Below are 16,467 nucleotides of genomic sequence, written 5' to 3'. Positions count from 1 at the left end.
AGCCAAACAGCTTGACTGGACCTCTATGGCTTGTGGGGCTAAAAATACTAGGGAAAGAGGAACAGAGATAAGGTAGCGTCATGCAGTAAGGGAGGTGGCAGAGCCGGAGGGGGGAGTGTTCTGGGCAGCGACGCACGGCTAGATATCGGGCACCCTTAAAAACAAGCCCTGCGAGACAGTTTCTGCAATCTAAATTCTGCGACCAAAGCCCAATCTGCATGCTCGTCTATGTCCCCACATTAATTCCGTCGCCGGCAGAGGCTCAAGAAACCAGAATTCGCACCAAGATCCAGATGCCCACGAAGTCACTCAAATCAGGAATCCCCTCCCACACCATTTGACACCTTGCAAGAAGGGGGAAAAATGGTTTTAAAGGCTTCCAAGAACCCAGGGACGGGACCCACCTCACAGGGTGTCTGTTGTGGGGAGAGGAAGGGGAAAGCGACTGTAAGCCGCTTTGAGACTCCTTCGGGGAGAGAAAAGCGGCGTATAAGAACCAGCTCCTCTTCTTCTTCTTCTTCTGAAAACTGGGGGAGGGGGGCTCTAGCTCCCCCTAAGAGCGGATCCTGGAATAAATCTTTGATAGTTTTCAACATCCCCGATCTTGTCTCGGAAACGAAGCAAGATCGGCCCTGGGTAGAATGTGGACAAGAAATCATGAAGGAAGTCCAGGGTTGCTGGACGTAGAGGTGGGCAATGACAAAGCTGCCCTGAATACCTCTTGCCTTGACCTGAATGGCCCAATCTAGTCTGTCCTTGTCAGATCTCAGAAGCTAAGCGAGGTCACCCCTGGTTAGCACCCGGATGGGAGACCTCCAAGGAAGGACGGGGTTGCTACGCAGAGGCAGGCCATGGCAGCTCTGTTCTGTTTCTTGCCTTCAGCCCGGCTTCTTTTGGTTGCTAGAATCTTACAGTGGACTGATGGTGAAGTCAAGGCCCTGAAAACCCTGCAGGGTCGTTATAATTTGGCGGTGACTTGTCGGCCCGCCTGCCCCCTGCCTTTAAGGTGCCACAAGACCCCTGCCCGTGTGCACTGACAACAATGCCTCCATTTTGCCGGGTTAGGATCCAAGGAACTATTATTTGCGGGATTTGCTCACCCCAAAAACCCTTGAAATGGCATTTGCATTTGACAGCACGCAAGAAGCGGAGATCGAACAGGGATCCGGCAAAGGAGCCCCGGGCGTTTTCCAGTCTGCTGGTGTCGAAACACAGATCGGTGTTCTCTCTCCGAGCCCTGCCTTCACGCCTGCGTAACGCCCCGAACATGTCAGGGGTCAAAGTCCGGCCTCTGGGACAGCAAAAGGAGAGATATGGCTTTGATAACCCTCATTGCGGGGCCCTGCGAGACAGATCCCCCTGCATGAATTTGCCAGTGAAGATTGGACTCTATGAAAGAGTCAGGGTCAACCATGCCTCCCCCCCCCCTCCCCGTCCAGGGTCTCGCAGACAGGAGTAACCAGCACAGGCCGAGATAACAGGAACAGCAAGGCCGGTGGAACACAGAGCGACTCTCCACGACACTCCTTTTGAATGCAACACCCCTTTCCGAGTGCGGTTAACAAGACAGAACAAAAGAATCCAGGAAATGCAAAATGCAAAGTGGAAAGAGAGAGAAAAAAACGGTGCTCTCACCGCCCTATCTGAAGCTGCACTTGTTCCGGGCAGAAGCTCAACTGGTTCAGAACAAAGACCTCGGTGCTCTTGTTTGTTTTACGGATTACCGTATGTGTTTTGAACAAACCGAACACAACTTTTTAAAAAAATGCAAAGGCAGGAGGGGTTTTCACTCCCCAAAAGGCTGTTTTTTAAAAAATGTCGCTTGGAAATCTTTTACCGATGCTGGGGTTGTCGGATCCCCTTTGGCCATTGGCAGGGGAGGGGGTTTAAGGTTGACAGCTCCAAGCCTAGATGCTTTTCTGAGCTCAGTTCTGCTGAACTTAGTTTCTCTCTTTTTCATTCTGATTAGGGGAAACCGCCTTGGATGCACACAGAAACCGTGACGTAGCACTCAGTTGATCCAGTGCAGAAGTGAAAGATGCTATTCTTAGCAGACTTTTCGGGCCCTGACCTTTGACTCTTCCCCTTTCTTGCTGGGAAGGAGTTTGGAGACAGATCGCCCTTCCGTACAGAAAGACACTCAGAAGAAGGGAGCTCTTTACAGGCTATGCCTTTCCCCTACGGAACTCATTGCTGCAGAATGCATAAAACATGCCCCTTAAACGGGGGATTGGGCCAATTCACACAGGACAGGACAATTAACGGCAAGTGAAAGTTAAACAGAACTTCCAGGCTCAGAGGCAGTCTATCTGAAAGGCAGCTGCAACAGTGGGAAGGGAAAACTGCCCCTTCGTACCCTGTTTGCGGGTTTCCAGGAAGCAAACTGGCTGACCGCTGTTAGAAATAAGGTGCTGGCATAGGCGGTCAGACACGGCTGGGCTCTTCTGGATTTAGCATCCTCACTGCTCCTGAACCTGGAGGCTTCATTTAATTGCAACTCACGGAACTGCACTTTCAGATCTTGATATTTATGTTTCCAAAGTGTTTCGTTTTTACGCACGTTATCGACGCCCCAAGCCGGCCCGAGCGCCGTAAAGAAGAAAGGAAGCTCGTAGAGCACTTTAAACAAATTTTAAAAATACAGCAGCAAGTTTAGCAAAGCGGCAAGAGTTTCAAAGGTTAGATTCAGGAGTTCATTTTTTGTTTTAAAGTCTTCTGGGGATCTCGATAGATCGTGCGACTTCCCGGAAAGCCAGGGAGCTCTCGGGGGAGTTGCGTTGCCGCTAAAAAAGACACACCACGTCACGGAAACAGGAGAAAACCCACTAGCTAGCATGGGGGAAATATCGCTTCGCACAACGTGCTGTTAACTTACGGAACTCACCGCCGCAAGATGCAGCGACGGCAATAACAAACCATCTCTGCTTGTCTGCTGGGGCCTGGACGGTTATCCCGGCCTCATCCGAGCTCAGAAACTAAACAGGTTCGGCCCAAGTTCATCCTTGGAAGGACGACCACCAAGGAAGTCACACGGAGGCGTCCCGCAGCCTCTGCTCCAGTGCATGCACCCGGTGTCCTAAGAGAGCACCGAGAGAGGAAGGCCTTTTTCAAAAGGTGCTCTCTTCCCTCCTATGCAGCGGCAGGGCGTGCTCTGTGGCCACACCCGCTAGCTTCTGTTTTTCCGGGTAACGCACGACAGCAGCCGGGAGCTTTTTATCAGCAGAGTCTCAAGGCCCGTTCTGCATCAAAAACCACGTCGCAGATGTCTCCCGTCCACCCGATTTTGAAAGCCTGGCCTATGAAAGAAAAGAGGAAACCCACAGCTCTGCCAACGTCACCCACAACAGCTGTTTCCAGGACAGGGCAAGGGGAGCCGTACGAGAAGGGGAATTTGGGTGGACTCGCCGCAGACGGGGGAGCGGTTATTAATCTGCGTCTTGTAATAGCATAAGCCTCTCGCAGCCTCTCTGTTTGGGATTATAATTCAAACCCTGCGAGAGAACAGATTATTCCACATCTGGTTCCGCTGGAGGCCTTCTGTTCCGCTGCCCGAGCCTCCGGAAAGCACCCGGCGGGGCTGAAGAGACCCGGGTTCCAATCCAGCCTGGCGCACAAAGCTGGGAAGAGAAAAGCGGGAGATCCGGGAAAAGTTAAAACCGGATCTTAAACGGTCGAATGCTCTCGGAACAAGAGAGAAACGGGGGGACGGAACTTTTACCCGGTCGGTTGTCTCTCCATGACGGATCGTGTCACCCGCGGAAATGCTAATCTCCCTCCCGAGTGATCGGAGAAGCCAGCACTGCAGATGGCCATGGCTGAAACGGAAGCGGCCGAATTTGTATTTGCCGAACCGCATTCGGTAGTGGCGGAAAGTCGCGTCAAGCGGTGGAAGACTTACTATGACCCCGTGGGTATGTCAAGGCAAGTGGTGTTCGCGAGGACAAAATGAGGGAGATGAAACTGGAGTTTGCAAGGGATGGCCCGGCCTACAGAGTCTCCCCAAACAAGGGGCTACGGGAGCTGCCGAGCCTCAGGCCCCACGATCCCCTCCGTCCTTCCTCCGAGCCCCACCGTCTCCAAATGGAGGCAAGCCACCTAAAAACAGGACGGTGCACAACCATCACCTTCGCTCACCCGGGCTCTGAACTCGGCAGGATTCATCTTGAGCCCCAGCGGCTGAGTCAGCCAGTTCAACACGCCTCTTCTCGTCGCTCGGCGAGGTTTGGAAACCGGTTTCAGAGGCGAACGGGCCTCTCGAGGACCCGCCCCAGCTCCCTCGCAAGCACCCTCTCAGCCAACAGGCTCGATCAGCATTTTTGGTACAACCAGATTAATTATTGTTGATATTGTTGTTGTTGGGTTGTTTTATTTGGCCGTTGTGCCTTTATTGTTACCTGCCCTGAATCTTCGGGGAAAGGTGGGGCGTAAAGCTTCATGACTTTAAAATGGCCCTCACACAGACAAAATAAAATGCTGTCCATCCATTGTCGGTGCTTTCTGACACTGGATTTTACCGTGCGGAATGGCGAAATTCATTTGGAAACAGTCGCCAGATTGAAACGGCATTGTTTCACGCTTGGAAGATTGCCCCGTTTTTTATCCTGCTTTTTGAGAAACCCCTCGCAAAGTCATTTTATAGTCCTTTATTATCCCTCCTCTGGGTCAGACGTGAGAATCCCACGCCAGCGCTGACCAAGTTTACAGAGAGACTTTCTAAAAAACTTTCTCATGTTTAGCGTTTTATTTGTCGTATTTCAGACCTGTTGTATTTCAGGATTTCTGCAGTGATCAGAATGGCCCTTTTTTGGACCCTTTGACTGTAGAGGAGCCCCTGAAATAAATTTCCCGCCCCCGGAAGTGATGCCAACTGGCCACGCCTCCCTGCCACACCCCCAGGAAGTGACATCACCACCTTTGCCCTCCTTTTGCTCCTCCTCCCTTACTACTACTACTACTACTACAGTGGCTCCATTGTAAGGGAAGGAAGTTTGCTGTCGAGTTTTGCAGACTGTTCTCCCTTCGCCCTCCTGGATTCACGAGCCAAGGTTCTCGATGACCATTTTTGGCACTCACCGAGGTAGAAGTTATGAATGAAAGGAGGAAGCGGGCTATTAAGCAACAGCAGGGTGATGTCCCGAGGTCCCGATCAACTCTCCTTTTAAGCACTTTCCCCCAAACACAGGCAATCTGTGTTCACACCTCTGCCCAATTTGCATGTGTGCAAGAACGTCTCCCTGGAGAGCTACAGCAGATGCCGCCTGCAGGCTGGCGGGAGTTTCGCACTGGGCTCTACGTCAAAGGGGACCCATGCGTGGCATATGGAGGGGCCTAGTTGGACAGGTCCCCATCCCCCACGCTTTCCCAAGTCTGGCTTCCAAAAATAAAACATCCGCAAAGAAAAGAAACCAGAATCCTGAGTTCGGAGCAGTCATCTGCACGCCAGTGGGGTGAACAATTCTCTTAGGATCTTCTCAGCTACAGTTTTCATTTTTAAAGAATTATAAGTGTCCACGTTTCTTTGAAAAGCCGTGTGATGCCAAAGACATGTTTCCTTAATTCATTTGTGCCTAACTTTCTCCCCAACGGGGACCCAAACGCGTCTGGCATCATTCTCCTCTCCTGCATTGTAACCTCGCAACAACCCTGAAAGGTAGGCTCAGCTGACAGCGGGTGATTGGCCAAGGTCGCCTGTCAAGTTTCCTTGGCACGGGTGGCGATTCGAACCCGGTCCCCAAATTCAAGCCCTGCCCCTTTTACACGACACTGGCTATTTATTTATTTGCACGCACGCCGTTTTCTAGACGAGACAGTTTTGCAGTGACGTTTCAGCAATAAAACGACAACAGGAAAAGTTTAGGGGGGAAGTGATGCAGCTGGCCACTATGCAATCGTCTAGTAAGGACAGAATTTCCCCTGCAGAATTCCCCAGCAAACCATTTGCCCAAACAGAAATGCAGAAGGCAATCCCCGTTATCTGTTTCCTGAAAGCAGACAAAACAGAGAAGGTGCCAGGCGACCCCAACCCAGGTGGTCAGTTTCTCTGGCCAACAACCCTGCAGAGAGGCCTTTCTCTAAATCTGTCTCCTGTCAGAGGTCTTGTCCTTCCCCAAATGCATGACCCTTTGAGCTGGAGATGCCGCGGATCAAGCCAGGGACCAGGCAGAGATGCCACCCCTGAGAAGACACGGCCGCCTTTCCAACCTGGTTCTGAGCATCTCATTCAAGACTTGGAGTCCGATTTCCGAAAAAGCCAAACCTAGAAAGCTCCAAGCCAGGCCAGGTTTTTTTTAAAAATAAATCCTTCGATGAACCAAATTCTGTGAATCCCAAACGCAGGGAGAATGTATCTACAAAGGGATGAATCACAGTCTAGACCCAAGATGAGAGAATGAATGAATGAATCACCGTCTATGAATTGGGATGAAAATAGGTGACAATCCCCAAATAAAAGGGCAACGGAGGGTTAGAGAACCGGAAAAAGCGACTGCTGACCAAAGGAGATTATTGGGGCTTGGAGCACTGATGAGCCCTGATATCTATTCAGTGACAGAGACAGAGACCCCTTGCTGAAGCATGGGAGCATGTGCAGAGTGCATTTCTCTCCCGACTGAGTCGACGGCAACCAGTGGCCGAATTTTGTTAGAAAACCAGCCAAGCAAAAGTGAACACAGAAGAACTCAAAGGACCTTGTTTGATACAGCCGATGCCCTAAAATGGCCTACGAACAGAGGCCTGGAACCCAGTGCTACACTGCTCTTGAACATGAAGGTTCCACTTAGCTGTCATGGCCCACATGTGTGGATGGACCGATCCTCCATAAGTATGTCCAAGGCTCCTTGAATGGCAGCCGACACTGAACCAGCGGGAGGGAACCCCACGAGTCAATTACTAAAGCTAGTAACGTCCCTCGAGCTTATAGTACCACTCCCATCACGGATGGGGCAAAACCAGCCCAGCCGCAGACCCCGGCAAGAATTTGGAGGCATCCCCCCTCCCCCATCTGACAACCAAAACCTGAAATGAAAAAGACCGAGCATGGTGGAGATGGCCCGGGATGCTAAATGCAGCGAAGGGGAACAGAGAGAGAAAGAGAGAGACGGCATGCTTGAGAGAAACCTGAAGGGAAAGAGCGAAGAGGGGAGAATTTCCAAAACACCCCCATCATTCACCCGCACCCCCCAGCTCGTCCATAACTAATGATACTCCGCAGGCCGTTCAGCGGGCCGTTGGCACCATGCAATCAATTGCGGCTACATGCTGCACACCCGGTCTCCATGTTCGCTCAGCTCAGCTCTTTCCTCTTCCTGTTTCTCCCCCACACACACACACAAACACACTCCATGACCTGTCAAGACAGACGTGACCTTGTTATGCTCCGCGAAGGGTTGCCAGAGAGAGACCAACTCGCCTCCAACATCCTGCAGCCGTCTCCACTTTCCTTCCATTCCAAGCTAAGCTTCCAGACGTTGCCGGATTCCCTTCCAATACGAGCCCCCTACCCCCCCCCCCCCCCGCCGGGACCGCAGCGACCCTCTCGTGAGCAAGGGACCGACCCAGGGAAAGCTCCCTGAATCTCATCTCTGGAAAATCCCTGGCCAAGGCGATTTGGCACAGACTTTGCTTCCATGCAGAGGCTGCAACATGAAGCCCGGCCTGCGAGCCCATCGGGGAGCGTGGATGAGAGACGGATTCTCCGGAGAAGGCCCAGGATGAAAAAGGGACAATCGGAAGAGAAACAGCGAAGGACTTACGAGGCCGGAGCAGAAGCTGAGAAGCATCGTGCGTTATGTAACCGCCGGAGCGACGCATGGCCACTATCAGGACCCCGAGTGAAGCCCCCCCTCCTGACAGCCCCCTCGCCCCTGCAGGGGAGGAAGCCAAAGATGCGGGAGAGCCGGAATCGAGAGGCGCTCAGAGCATCTAGCTCAAGGAGAGCCCCCGCAAGAGAACGGCGGGCTGTGATTTCCAGGGAGAATCTGCTGCAGGTACTCCGTTTGCTTCTCCGCCTCTCCTTCTGACAGGCTGGCTCTTCTGGGACCTGGCCAACCCTTCATGACTTGTTCCATGCGAGGTGGGAGGGCTGGAGGGGGAGGGAAGCGGTCTCCCTCGCCCCGAGAGCTTTCCGAGGTTTGTGAAAACACAGACTGGCCGGGCGTCTGTCTAAACTTGCTGACCCGCTTGGGATTAAGAGAGGCAAACACGGGCGCACCGGGCGTTTGCGGGGAGAAGGGGAACTGGATCCGACCCGGGGGAAGGGGGGGGAGACACGAGATCCGTGTGTGTGTGTGTGTGTGTGTGTGTGTTTGTGCATGTGTGAATGTGTGCAGATGGTTAAAAAAATCTAAGAAAAAGGGCACCATTGGACCCACCCGCTTAAAACCCCTTGGCGTGGCTCACAAAACACAAATTAAAATGCAGTATTGTTAAAATATTGTTCTGAGCCTCTTGTGGCGCAGAGTGGTAAGGCAGCAGGCATGCAGTCTGAAGCTCTGCCCATGAGGCTGGGAGTTCAATCCCAGCAGCCGGCTCAAGGCTGACTCAGCGGTAATGACTGGGGAAGGCACTGGCAAACCACCCCGTATTGAGTCTGCCATGAAAACGCTGGAGGGCGTCACCCCAAGGGTCAGACATGACCCAGTGCTTGCACAGGGGATACCTTTACCTTTACCTTTTATTGTTAAAATGTAGTAGAGTGAATAAGGCGACCTTTCACAGGTCTTTCCTTCGTAGAGTCTCCATAAATGGGAAGCAACCGGACAGAACTTAAGGCACACACAATTTTAAAAAGGAGGGCAATTAACAGCATAGACCCAGCAGCGTCATAACAAGCGCAAGAAGAAAACACTCGTAGCATTCAAGACAGGGGCAAGACCGTCACACCAGGGAAGGGGGGAAGACATACGGTCCCTCCCCCTTCTTCACACTCTGGATGGAGGACTGATCCATTTGACACGTGTCTGCTAATAAATAAACAGCCTCGAAACTTCCAGGGTGCTGCTGCATTTGCCCTGCTAACTGGTATTCCAAACCGAGAAACCAACCGCAGCTTGGGACTCTGGTTTGCCGGGCCAGTGTCAACCGTGGTTTGCTGGTTTCAGAGATCATGGCAAATGTCGAACTTTTGTGACTCACAACAGCTTCTCTCCTGCCACAAATTTTCTTAGCCTTGAAGGTGCTCCTGGACCCGTGCTCTTTTCTACAGACTTATGCAGCTGGCCTTACCCATCCTGATTTATGGCCAGTTATTATGCTGGGCCCCCAAGTCCTGGAAATGTGCTAATGGGGGGCAGGCAAGATGCAGTGGCTGGGGGAACGGGGACTGTACCAAAAAGTCCCAGGATGTACGCGTGTTCGTACACCCACAAACCACGATTCTCCTGTTATCTCTGAAACAAAACCATAGTGAGATAGTCCCACGGCTTGAATATCTGACGCAACATTTGGGGAATGTTGATTTGTTTAAATGGCTTCTGCTTTTCAAGGATAAAGCTTTGGTGTACCGGAAGTTAATTTTCAGTCGATATGCAGGGTCCGATCACCGTCTCCCAGAGCCCAGGGTGACGTGATCCAATCTTTCTGCGGACCTCGCGTCGCCGGGCCATTTGGAAATTAAATTTGGACTCGGCCTAATTGGAAGTTAATTCCATTTCTTGTAAACAGACTCGGAGCGATTCCGTCCAAGGGCTCAGGTGGCAAAATGCTGAGGAGACGCCGGACCCCGGCGTATCAGGACGCGGCTCCGGCAGTCAAGATGGGGCCCGGCTTGACCCATGGCGCTACGGGGGCCGAATCCATAAACCGAAGACTGCCAGTTCTAATCTTCTCACGCGCCCAACGAGAGTGATGTGACTACACCGATCAATGGAGCAAAAAATTAAAAAAAGGAAATACGCTTTACTAATCCACATGGGGCAGGACTCCTCAGCCTCACCAAACCAACAGCACATCTGGAATTCCGGCAGATGCAGGGGGAAAAATGGCCGGCACAAAATGGCTGCCGGAGGAGGTGGAGCCAGCCACAAAATGATCGCCACTGCTCAACTTCAGGAACACAGCATAGATCCTCATGCTGCCATGACAGCTACGTATCTGGTCTCACCCTCTTCCAAAAAGCACCGAGCAGGAGCCAGCAAACTTAATTTTGTGGGACCCCTGCAGTAGCGCACTGCATTCAGCCACGGCCGTACCCAATGGCCACATGTCTGAACCTCTCTTTCACTTTCTGTTTTATTTTCTCACTTTCACACTTCCTCGCAGCGAAACACAACGGGCCCTCCAGAAGAGCCAACCGTTAAACGCCGATCGTTCCCCTTTTGAAATGTGTCCTTTTTCTTTTTTAAGCAGTGTGGATTTCTTCGTCCGCTTCCGAATTGTTATAACGCCCCTCCTACGCGGGGGACTCCTGAATGGCTGCTCACAAACGCTGCTTATTTTAGCACCAATCACTTCCTGCCTCCAAGGAGCTCCAGATAGGGCAGTGCAAGAGGCGGCCTCCGCCACAAACGCCATGCCGGCCGCAGCCGGGAAAAAGCTTGACCCAAAGAGAAAACTCCCAGCATTCCCGATCGTCTCACGGGATTGCCCTGAATCGGCACGTTATGGATGGTCAATTCCTGCTCTGGGGGGCTACCGTAGAGGGCTCCCCTGCAGGGTTTCTCAAGAGGCAGGAATAATTATTTTTCTTGCAGCCATCTTGGATATAAGACCCGGAGAAAGGGACGTCAGACTTTGCTCTCGGGAGGCAGCGTGGTAGAGTGGTTAGGCCGGGACGTGGGAGCCAGTGGCTTGAGTCCTCAACTCTGCCAAAGGAGCTTGACGGGTGACCTTGGGCCAGCCTCTGAGAGAACTGTGACTAGCCCAAGGTCACCCAGCTGACTGCATGCGGAGGAGGAGTGGGGATAAAACCCAGTTCTCCAGATTTGAGCCTGCCGCTCTTTAACCAGGGGTGACCAAGCTGCGGCTCCGTGGACGACAGCTGGCAGGGGCTCATGGGAATTGTAGTCCATGGCCGTCTGGAGAGCCACAGTTTGGTCATCCCTGCACTACACCAAGCTGGCTTTGCTGAAATTTCGAAGCCACAACCGGGAGAGGGAAAGGAGGGATTATTTTGCAAAATAACGGATCTGGGGATGGGTTTTTATATATACGTTTTGATCAATCCTGTGCTCGTTTCCCCGTCTCAACATAAAATGCGCCATTCATTGCCTAGTTCACAGGCCATACCGTTTGCAATATTTACCCCATTTGGAAATATAAACACTTCTGTTTTCGAGAAGCCCCATTGCAAATTACGGCCAACACCAGAGAGAGAGAGAGAGAGACAGTAGCAAACAGTATAGCGTAAGTTACTTTAGCAGATCTGTCTTAGTTGTTGCAAACAGCAGCAGGGAAACCAAAAAAAAACACAAATTTGGTGGTAAACAAATGAAAGGGCGTTATTTGGACGGGGAAAAAAACTCATGCAGAGAATGATATTATTGAGTTTTATTATTTATTAATTAATTATTATTATTATATATTGTTTACTATTGAGTTTCTTGAAGGATTCAGTGGTTACACATAGCTGAACACACCGTGGACTAAATTAGTCACTCTGACATTCAGCTCCCACCTGCCCTATAAAATTCCACAAAGGCACACGGCGACCGACAAATGACCCAAAGGGTAGAAAGCATCTGAAACAAACCCGAAAATGACAGGGGTGTGCATAAGAACTGTCATTTCAGGGTAACAACTGCAGAACAGCCTCTGCCCAGGACTGCAGGGACAAATCCCTTGTTTGCCTATATGAGGCTCATAATTTTACCCTTCAGACCACACAGGAAGAGACGGCCCTTGGCCAGGTTAGCCGTTGTGTGTGTGTGTGTGTGTGTGTGTGGAGGGGGGAGGGAACCTCACACAGTCAATATATGTAGATGGGGCATTTCCCAGGTGGCTTACAACTAACAAATAAAAGTGAATTGTGAATCCCCAAAGAGAGAGACCACTCAAGACTCGAAAAAAAACGCCATCGGGCCGTTTCCTGTTAACCGGTTGAGCGCCGCGTTGAGTTTAAGCACACAGGAAAAGTCTAGGTCAGGCGTTCTTGAAACCTTGGGGTTTCTTGAAGTGTTTCCCAAATGGGAGCTAGTTAAATTTTATATATATTTTTTAATTTGTTCAATGTTTATCGGGTGATAGGCCCATGGATGGGCATGCCGGCCCAACCACTCCCTCCCGAACTGGCCAATGATTGGGCTAGAGGGGGTGGGGAGGGGAGGGGCCTCAGGTGGGCGTGTCCAGAGCTCTGCTTCCCAACCCTATTTTGGACAAAAATGTCACTTCCGGGGTTCTTTGCAGCCTGAAGAATATTTCAGGAATCTTTCCTGGGCCACCAGGGCCTGTGCGAATTTCACAGTATTAGGCGTGCGCGTGGCTGATTATTTCCGTCCCTAAAATCAGGAAATGTCTTATAAACCAGGCCTAAAGAGGCTTATGACCTTCCAACCCTTTATCGGGGGTATCTCTGGTTAGGACTAAACCATTAATCTGAAACCAAGAACCGAAGGATTCAGCCACTGAGCTAGAATTTACTCCCCTCTTCCTGGACTCAGTTTAAATAAGGCGAAGATAAGGTTTTGGTGAGTATGCTTAGCGAGGGAACGGTGCACCGAGAACTAATACAGCCGGCCCTAGATCGGCTTAGCATGGCCTTTACCCGACTTCCCTTTTGCAACATCGCTTCCGTCTGCAAGGAGAAGAGCTAGTTTCTTGTAACCCGCTTTTGACTACCTGAAGGAGTCTCAGTGTGGCTACCAGCTTTCCCTCCCTCCCCCTGCCACGGCCACTGTGACATTGGTGAGGTTGAGAGAGCTCTGAGAGAACTGGGATCAGCCCAAGATCACCAGCCGGCCTCACGTGTCTCAAAGCGGCTAGAACATCGCCTTCCCTTCCTCTCCCCACAACAGTCACCCTGTGAGACATGTGGGGCTGGCCCAGCAGGCCCCTCCTCACAACAGACACCCTGTGAGATATGTGGGGCCGAGAGAGCCCTGAGAAAACTGTGACGGGACCTGATCTGACCTGGCCGGGCTCTTCTGATATTCCTATGAAGGCCTCGGCCTCTCTGCCCTGTTGTTGGCCCTCCAGAGGGAGTGGTTATCCTCTGTTCTCTGGCCCAGTTCTCCCAGAGCTCTCTCAGCCTCACCTACCTCACCGGCTGCCTGTGGCAAGGAGGCACAGTCAACTCACCAGTTCTCAAGACTCACCTCCCCAGCAAAACTACCTCGCCAGGACGTTTTCTACCCCCTGATTCACCCCACCAGGCCAGCACCCAAGAAAAGCTTCATTTTCCTTCCCCGGCCAAAAGAAATGAATCGACTTCCCTCCACCAGAAGAGCAACTTCCTTCATTCATCGGGGGACAGCTGTTTCTCCTGAGAGCGCCTCTAAGGCCAGACGCAGAGACGGACAAGAGTCCACACAGCCACGGAAACAAGAAAACGTTTCAATCGTCCTGCGGCCAGCTTTCCACGTTAACGGCGCAGGATCTCAATGCCACATCCCTGGGCTCCCCTAAATCTTTCACCCCATCACGGGGCTGCCTACGGCTTCCTTCTGGCCACCTTGCTCCCACCCACCCGGAAGCCCTCCTCGCCCTCCCGGCCTGTCTGTCCGTCCGTCCGTCCAGCGGCCCATCTGGCTTCGGCAGGACTCCCTACGGGTGGCAGCGGGCAAGATCCAGACCCAGAGGGCGACAACCATGCTGCGTGCGCCTTGTTCACACGTCTGCGGCTGTTCGGCCATGCGCTGTAGCGCCACAACGAGCAAATTTTTAATTATCTGAAAGAAGCCCGGGCGCTGACGGCTGCCAGGCCTTGGGGTCTCTTTCCCAAGCCCGCCTGTCGTTCTGAGATGAAAGAACGTAAGCGGAATTTTTGGGGGGACCAGTTGGACTTGATTCTGGACACGGAGGGACCCCGTGACAGAGGTGACCAATGTGATGCGCTTGGGCAAACAGGCTGGGGAGGTCTCCTTTTGTGTCCTGCAAAGAAAACCCATAAATGCCATAGAGTTACCTGGAACTGCCCGAGAGGAAGGGACGTTGCACGGATCTGCCTATAAAAGCCACAGGACGCTTTCCCACGACTCACCCCACACCAAAGCAGGTAAACCCCCCTCCCTCCCTGCCAAAGTCCCCAGGGCCAGGGAGTGGCCCCCAGGGGGCAGGCGCAAATGAAATCCAGGCCTTTTGCATCCGAGCACCACCCCCCTCCAGGAGATGGCACCGGCGGGGAAGCCCCCCATCTCCCTCCCGCAGAAATATAGTCTAGCTATAATAAGACGAAACTTCAACTGCAGGGCGTTTGGTCTGTCGCCTCTGGCCCGACACGGAAGAAAGTGACCAGAGAGGAAGGCGGGCCTAGTCAATTCCCACCCCGGCCAGCCCCCGGGCAAACCAGACAGCCGGCTTTCCTCCTTCCACCCTCGGGGGGCGCCCCCTCCAGAGCAGGGCGTGGGGGGGTCGTCGCCCCCTCCCCCCAAGCTTGCAAATAATGAATAGGGAGTAGGTGGTGGGGGGTCTCCATTTCTTTGGGTTCCTTAGCATAGAAGGGGGGGGGGCTCCGATCTCCTCCGCTCACCCACTCACCCACTCACCTCTGCCTGAGCTTCCCAAGGCGCGGCTGGAGAAGGGGGCTCCTTCCCGGCTTCTCAGAGGAGGGGGTCTTCAGCGTAATCCAGGCATGGGGGAGGGAGGGGTGGGGGGCTGGGGAGGGGAGCAGAGGAGAGGTGCGGGGTGGGTGGGTGGGTGGGGGGAGGGCGGGAGAGAGGGGGAGGGGAGGGTCCGGCAGCGGAAACAATGTCGCCGCCGACGTTCCAATTTCGAGCGCTGCCGGTTTTCCCTTTTAGAACGTTGGCGCCGCCAACGTTCCAAGCGCGCCGGCCGAAGATTCCCGGCCGGATTGAGTCGGTGGGCGGGCGGGTCGAGAAGCCTTTTCTTTTCTTTTTTTCCCCCTCCCCGCGCGATCCTTCGCAGCCGGGGCGGCCGCCCAGCCCCGCCGCTGCCTCTCGCAAGCCTCCGCCGCCGCAGGGAGCTCGCAGGGGCCTGGTGGCTCCGAGGGAAGCGAAGCCCGGACCAGTCCGCCTGCAGCAGCGCGCCTGCGCCGCCCTGCCTTTTTTCTCTCTCGGTCTGGTCCTTTTTTTTTTTTTTTTTTTGGGTGGCGTTTCCCCCCCCTCTCCTCCACCCCTCCCTGCCGTTTGCATTCCCTCCCGCGAGGCGCCACCTGTCGGTCACGCTCTGCATCGGCGGCGGAGGGTCCCCGCAGCTCCCCCGCGCGGCGATTGAGTCCTCGTTCCAAACTGCCGGAGGAAGTAGCGATGGGCCATGGGAAGAAGCAGCTTTCAAAGAGGATTAGAGGGATTCATAGAGAAGTCTACCATTGGCTATTAGTCTTGGCGACTGAGGGGAACCTCCACATTCAGGGGCAGTCAACCTCAGCATCCCGGAGCCAGGAGGCAACATCAGGGGAATGCCTCGGCCTCCGTGCCATGTTGACCCAGTCAGAATACAGGAAGAAAGGCAGAAGAAAAACACAGTTTGGAGAAAGGAAGAGTGGCAGGGAGGGAGAGAAAAGAGTCAATGGGGTGACACGGCCAGCACCATTTTTGTTCGTAGAAACATAGAGCTGGAAGTTAACCCAAGGGTCATCTAGTCTGACCCGCTGCACAACACAGGAAATTCACAACTTCCTTCCTTCTCTCCAGTCCCCCCAGTGACCCCCTCCTCTATGCCCAGAGGAAGGCATAGATTTTATGAACTGATTTTATGAGCTTAGGCAGATGGTGAGTGGGTGGGCAGGAAGGGATGCACCAGTGTTTGTCTCTTGGGGCCCTTCCTTGCCTACCCAGGGAAGTGCTGGTCGCCCCTGGGGGATGGGAGGGTGAATCCCCTCCAGACCAGGCTGGATTCTGGAGGTTTTTGGTGGCGGTGGGAGGAATCACTTGGGCACGGAATTGGGGTCACAGCGGGTAGGCAGGTCGTTGTGAATTCCCGCATTGTGCAGGGGGTTGGACTAGATGACCCTAGAGGTCCCAACTCTAGGATTCTATGCTTCTAAAGCATAATCGAGGGGTAGTCAAACTGCGGCCCTCCAGATGTCCATGGACTACAATTCCCATGAGCCCCTGCCAGCGAACGCTGGCAGGGGCTCATGGGAATTGTAGTCCACGGACATCTGGAGGGCCGCAGTTTGGCTACCCCTGGCATAATCCCTCCCTCACAAAATGAGCCATAATTGTCCTGGTCAAAATTTGGAAGCTCCCCTATCTCACTGAAAATCAGTCCCTTTTCCTCCCCCTCCCAGTTGAAAGATACAAGGAAAGGGTTACAGAATCGCTGTCCGGGTGCTGAAATAGGCAGCCCCCTCTCCCCAGGTATTTTCCAGTTTTAAAACCCAAAGAGTGTTCCCCCCGGGGTGGGCTTTATCTG

At 53.1% G+C, this 16,467-nt stretch overlaps 1 protein-coding gene across 2 annotated transcripts in view; it reads right to left on the bottom strand.

Annotated features, from left to right (window-relative positions):
• The window catches only part of CSK (C-terminal Src kinase), a 38,471-nt gene extending 23,327 nt beyond the window's left edge, over positions 1 to 15,144 (bottom strand). The window contains exon 1 of one of the 2 annotated variants that reach the window (XM_077317580.1): positions 14,637 to 15,144. Coding sequence is in view for 1 of the 2 variants with exons in the window: in XM_077317579.1 (XP_077173694.1) it covers positions 7,752 to 7,778 (27 nt within the window). In the remaining variant the exon portion in view is untranslated. Of the gene's footprint in view, positions 1 to 7,751; positions 7,795 to 14,636 lie in introns of those variants that run through there. The other variant, XM_077317579.1, reaches the window with a different exon arrangement.
• Positions 15,145 to 16,467: the final 1,323 nt, after the last annotated feature.

This window comes from Paroedura picta, chromosome 18 (genome assembly GCF_049243985.1).
Source record: "Paroedura picta isolate Pp20150507F chromosome 18, Ppicta_v3.0, whole genome shotgun sequence".
NCBI lineage: Eukaryota > Metazoa > Chordata > Lepidosauria > Squamata > Gekkonidae > Paroedura > Paroedura picta.
Note: the sequence above shows the minus strand (reverse complement) of the source record. Positions and strands in the feature narration are given on the sequence as shown.